Raw genomic sequence first — 4880 nt, forward strand, 5'->3', positions numbered from 1 at the left:
CCCCACCCCCGCCAGCGTCTGAAATTAATGATTTGAAAAAAGCTTCCGATATATATAACCATGGCAAGCATTGCGATTATGGTTGGTGGGGCCGTGTTGAACGCCACGGCTTTTATCGGCGGAAATTATCTGGCGAGGGCGCTTGGCGAGGGCGACAAAGCTGCACTTGAAGAAAAAAAGCGCCATGACAAAGCTCTCGAGGCGTACCAAGCGGCTTATGCCAAATACACGCGCGACCGCACCCATCTTCTCGACTGGATTGCGACCAACGCGCAAATAAAGGCGGAGGCCAAGCAGAACTTCACAACACTGACTATGCCTTCAAACTCTACAACCAGGCGCATCCTGACGAACAAATGATACCCCCCAAAGAGCCCAAGTTCTCAGATTTCTATCAGCCAAGCGAGCAGCAGAAAAAAGGTGAACTAATGTTCGTGGGCGCCGGGTCGCTCGCTCTGGGCTACGTGGCCTTCCGGTTCCTTCAAACTTTTTTTACTCCTTCTTATAGTAATGGTATGGACGCCAAACTCGCAAAGATATACTACGGCCCCGGGGGATACTGGAAAGGTATCGCCCCGATCAAAAAATTAGCCGAAGCCGCCAAGGTACCTGAAGAAACCGCAAAAAAGTGGCTGATCAGGCAAGCGCTCTGGCAGATATTCCTCCCCGCGCCGAGGCGAATTCCTCGGCCGAAATTCGACGTTCCCACACCCAACAAGGTCCACCAGGCGGACCTTCCTTTTCTGCCGCACGACAAACTGCCCCGCGGGCGCAAAGTTTTCAAATACGCGCTGACCGTTATCGACGTGGCCAGCCGCTGAAAAGAGGCCGAACCCCTGACTTCGAAAAATTCTGGTGAAGTCGCCCAGGCCTTTCAGAAGATTTACAAGCGCGCGCCTCTGAAATGGCCTCAAATGCTGCAGGTTGACCCTGGGCGAGAATTCATGGGCGCTGTCACAAAAGAGATGGAAAAACACAAAACATATATCCGGCGCGGGCGCGTTGACATTCACCGCGACCAGGCCATTGTTGAACGTTTTAACCGCACCCTGGCTGAGCGCTTGTTCGGTCACCAGTACGCCGTGGAAATGCGACTCCCTGAGGGCCGGCGGTCCACTGCCTGGGTGAATAGACTTCCTGAAGTTGTTTCGGCTTTGAACAACGAGGTAACAAGCCTTATCAGCAAGAAACCCGCCGTTGCTATCAAAGAAAAAGCTGTTTATGCAAGGCCGTCGACATCTTATTCAAGGCCTGTTGGGAAAAACGAAAAAATTCTCCCCTCTCTTGTCCAAGTTCGTTATCTCTACCAACCCGGGGAGCTTGAAGGCGGTTTAAAAAGAGCCACAGACCCAATCTGGTCTTTGAAAGTTTACAGTATTGAAAGATCTTTTACCAAACCGGATCAACCCGTTCTCTACTATTTGCGCGACGGTCCCAAGCGCGGCTTCGTGCATGAGGAACTGCTCGTTGTCCCTCCAAACACCACTCTTCCTCCGGCTGAGTGAACTAAATGTGAAATTCGATTGGTTCGGTGTGTATCCCATCGGGCAGCACCCACCGCTTGTCGCAATAAGCGCTCAGCCCCAGCTTCTTCTGCTCGTAAGTGACCATCTGCCCGTCCCGCATCCTGAAACCTCTGTTGGTTGCCATATCTTTGCTGCCTTCCAACGCTGCCTTAAAACGCTGCCACGTGATCTCGTTCGGCTTCTTCGTCATCCCCTTCGTGCTAAACTTCTTTTTTTCGCCCTCTGCTTCGTCGACGAAATAACACTTCGAGCAGAGCGCGATCATCCGGCTGCCCTCGTACTTAAGCTTGAAGAGGCCTGGGGTCCGACCGCTCCACTTGTCCCAAGCCAGCCACTGATTTTTTTGTGCCTCAAATTCTTGCTTCAGATCCGGCCGAACAATGACATCAAGCCACTTTGCAGAGATAGCCATGTAGTTACAATCCGTGTCCATCTGGATCAGCTCAAAATCTCTTCTGTCGAAATACTTGTCGAAAAAGTCGTAATAGAACTCCAACGTCCGCAGCTTTGCCAGCCGATAGACAGCGATTCCAACTTGAAACGGTCGTCTGATTGTGATCCGGGGCTTCCGGCTTTCCAACTCACACGCCTGCCCGATCTCGTTAAGATCAGAGTAATACGCGCTTCGTAAGGCTCTGTCGACTACCTTCTCGTCTTTGGTGTAAATGACGTTTGTTTGCCGCTCCAAAGCTTCAATGAGCTTCCCGTACGCGCTGTTTCCCAGCAGTTTGAACAATTCAGCAAGCAGCGCCTTGCTTTTGTCCACGTCTCCTGTCCGGCGCGCTTCCGTCACCTGCTCCACGAACCAGGGAAAGGTCTTGGCCGGTTGGTAGTCGATTGTTCTGTAAACCTTTGTGACTACCGCCCCGTGGTTCACGTACCACGGGAGCAGAGGGGCGTACACCAACAACCGTTCTGCAGACAGCGCCTCCACAAGTTTTTTTTTCCGTCTCCGCGCTTTCTGCCCGTTCGAGTTAAGAAGTCTGCCATATGTTGCGGCGCAGCTTCGAGAGGCACCTTTTTGTTGTAAAAGAAAGGACACATCTCCTCAAACTTTGGATGCAAGCGCTCTGGAATCTCGATGTCGACTTCGGCAAATCCAAACCAGCTTCCTTGTTTGAGCCTGTGCGTTAGTGCAGGAGCCGCCTCCGCTTGGAACTCGCCGCTGTAGTGCACGACCCTTTCCTTCCCGCAAGGCATTTCTCTGAGCATGGTTGAAAGATAGAGGGCGTTGGCGTCATAACCAAGGATATTTTTGCAAAGACGCTGTTCTGATATTCGATGAGACCTTATCTCTGTAACATCAACTTCGCTGTACCTTGTGAAAACTAGGCTCGGGTCCCCGACAACAGCTTCTTTCAGCATCTCATACGCTTCTTTGCCCGGGCTGTAAAGCTCCGCGCCACGCTCAACCGCTCCACGGAGCAAGTAATGTAAACTCACGCCTGGGATGCTGACAGCGTCTTTCAGAATGTCGATTCCCTTCTCGGTGTAGAAGTTTCTCATCATTTCCAGAGCCTCAAGGCCGGGAGCCACATCGAGATTGTTGTAGTAGCGCAGCCAGTCTGAGAAGGTACGCATGCCCTTTTCTTTGAACAATCGCTGGCACCCCTCCCATTCATCCTGCGTGAGAACGTATTCGCCCTTTAGCTTCGAATACCACTCCTCGTATTTTGGGAGCCCAGGGAAATCAAGCTTTTCGAGGGTGTCAAACCATTTGTACGGAAACCACGATTTCACTGTCTTGCATTCGTAGGCTTTCACCCATTTCTCGTAGCTCGTCCCCGGTCCAAGGTAGTTGATGATATCAAGGCAACGGAGTCCCCAAGTGAGCAAGAACATGGTTTTGTTCCCGTTTTTTGCCACTCTGACTTTGGGCGATGTTTCAGCAAGACGGCCGGCGAAGTGGTTTTTGATCAGATTCAGATCGTAACTTCCTGAGTTGAAGCCGACGACAGGAACCCGGTTGCACCATTCATCGATTTTTTGCCGCTGCGCTTTTGGAAGCAGGTACACGTCTTCTGGCATAAACTCCGCTCGTACCTGGGCCCTGATGTTTTTTCCGCGTCTCTCCAGCTCTTCCATAAACTTGCGGACCAACTCCGCGGGGTCTCTTTCACAGATGTGGGTGGGCTCTCTTTCAAGGGTGTCACCAACGCTCACCGAAATTGGCACGTGCGCGTTTTCTATCGTGAGCGCGGGCGTCGGCTCCTTCCGATGATTATTATCGCCATACGCCTAGAAATCGTACAAGATCGCGTGCGGGTAGCTTTTTGTTTCGGCCCGCGGCGGATCAGCGGCGATTTTCCCAACTTCGCACGCCCATGCCTCGATAACTTGGTAGCCGGCCTCCCGCAGGAATCTTGTGCGTTTCATTGTAGCTTGGTACATGTCTTCACGCGTTCGGTTGTTGCGGTGAATGATTTTGTCGCGATCTTGCGGGTAACATTTTCGACACCCGTGCCAGTGGCAGCCGTGGTATTGAAATACAGTCTTCGTTGCGGGGTTGTATCCGTCGACAGGCGCGCGCTCAATCCAACGCTCGCCACCGTGCCCGCAAATTGCGTGGTGAATGTGGCTTTTCCGCCGCTTGGCTTCTCGCTCAAGCCACAGAAGCGATTCTTTGGAAGCGTTCTGCTTTGAATATAAAGCTTTCACGAAAGCTGTCTGCGGAGCTGCGACCCTTTCACCCGGGCAATCGATTACCGTTTTTCCTGCACTGCAGGTTTGGAAATGCCGCTGGAGATGGCAAACTTGCGTGAATCTCGCTCTGCAATGAGTGCATGCATAATTTTTGGCCAACCTGGCAATATCTTTGATGACGAACGCGTGCCCTTCGTAGATGCCGATTGTCAGAATGTTCTTCAAACTAGCTGCTGGGTTTCGCCTAAGGTGCCATACCATTTCTCCCGCCCCCCTCTCGGGCTCATACACCCGGATGCCGAGCCAGTCCGAAAAAGCTGTACCTTGATTCAGATGCCTTTCAACCTTGTCTAGTTCATCCAGAGACGTTTTTGGGCAGTCGGTCGGCATAGTTTTGAGTTTGAAGAAACTCTTGGCTAGACCGCGGGCTGCTTTTGTACTTCGATCGACACGCGTTCCTCGGTGCACAGTGATACAACGCCAAAGACACAAGTTGTCTTTATACGTATCCAAAGTCACAATTGCCCCGCCATGGGCAAGGTTGCGCAGCCAGTCTGGCAAAGAGCCTGCGCCCAACAACGGTCGACGGTCAATCACAACCTTCAGGTCAACATTAAAAAAGCTTACAAACTCCCACTTTGTTGATCGTCTTTCGATTTTGTCATGGTCCAGTCGTTTCGTCTCTTCTTCACTCAGCCATTATTCTGCCTC

The 4880-nt window shown here is 51.9% G+C and overlaps 1 protein-coding gene across 1 annotated transcript; it reads right to left on the reverse strand.

The window, feature by feature from the left end:
- Positions 1-1303: 1303 nt before the first annotated feature.
- LOC145494231 (uncharacterized) lies at positions 1304-3611 on the reverse strand. The gene is made up of 3 exons (XM_081473685.1): positions 2581-3611; positions 1635-2530; positions 1304-1359 (listed from the first exon to the last, which is right to left on the reverse strand). Exons 1-3 carry the CDS (start codon positions 3609-3611, stop codon positions 1304-1306), a joined length of 1983 nt encoding a protein of 660 aa, XP_081329811.1.
- Positions 3612-4880: the final 1269 nt, after the last annotated feature.

This window comes from Orbicella franksi, chromosome 8, assembly GCF_964199315.1.
Source record: "Orbicella franksi chromosome 8, jaOrbFran1.1, whole genome shotgun sequence".
NCBI classification, from domain to species: Eukaryota; Metazoa; Cnidaria; class Anthozoa; order Scleractinia; family Merulinidae; genus Orbicella; species Orbicella franksi.

Coding starts and splice junctions, on each gene's coding strand:
- LOC145494231 (XM_081473685.1), bottom strand. CDS start 3,611: ATGGAAGAGCTGGAGAGACGCGGAAAAAACATCAGGGCCCAGGTACGA. Junction 2,531..2,580: donor CCAGAGCGCTTGCATCCAAA/GTTTGAGGAGAT, acceptor TGCCTCTCGAAG/CTGCGCCGCAACATATGGCA. Junction 1,360..1,634: donor AGATATGGCAACCAACAGAG/GTTTCAGGATGC, acceptor AAACTTTCAAAG/ACCAGATTGGGTCTGTGGCT.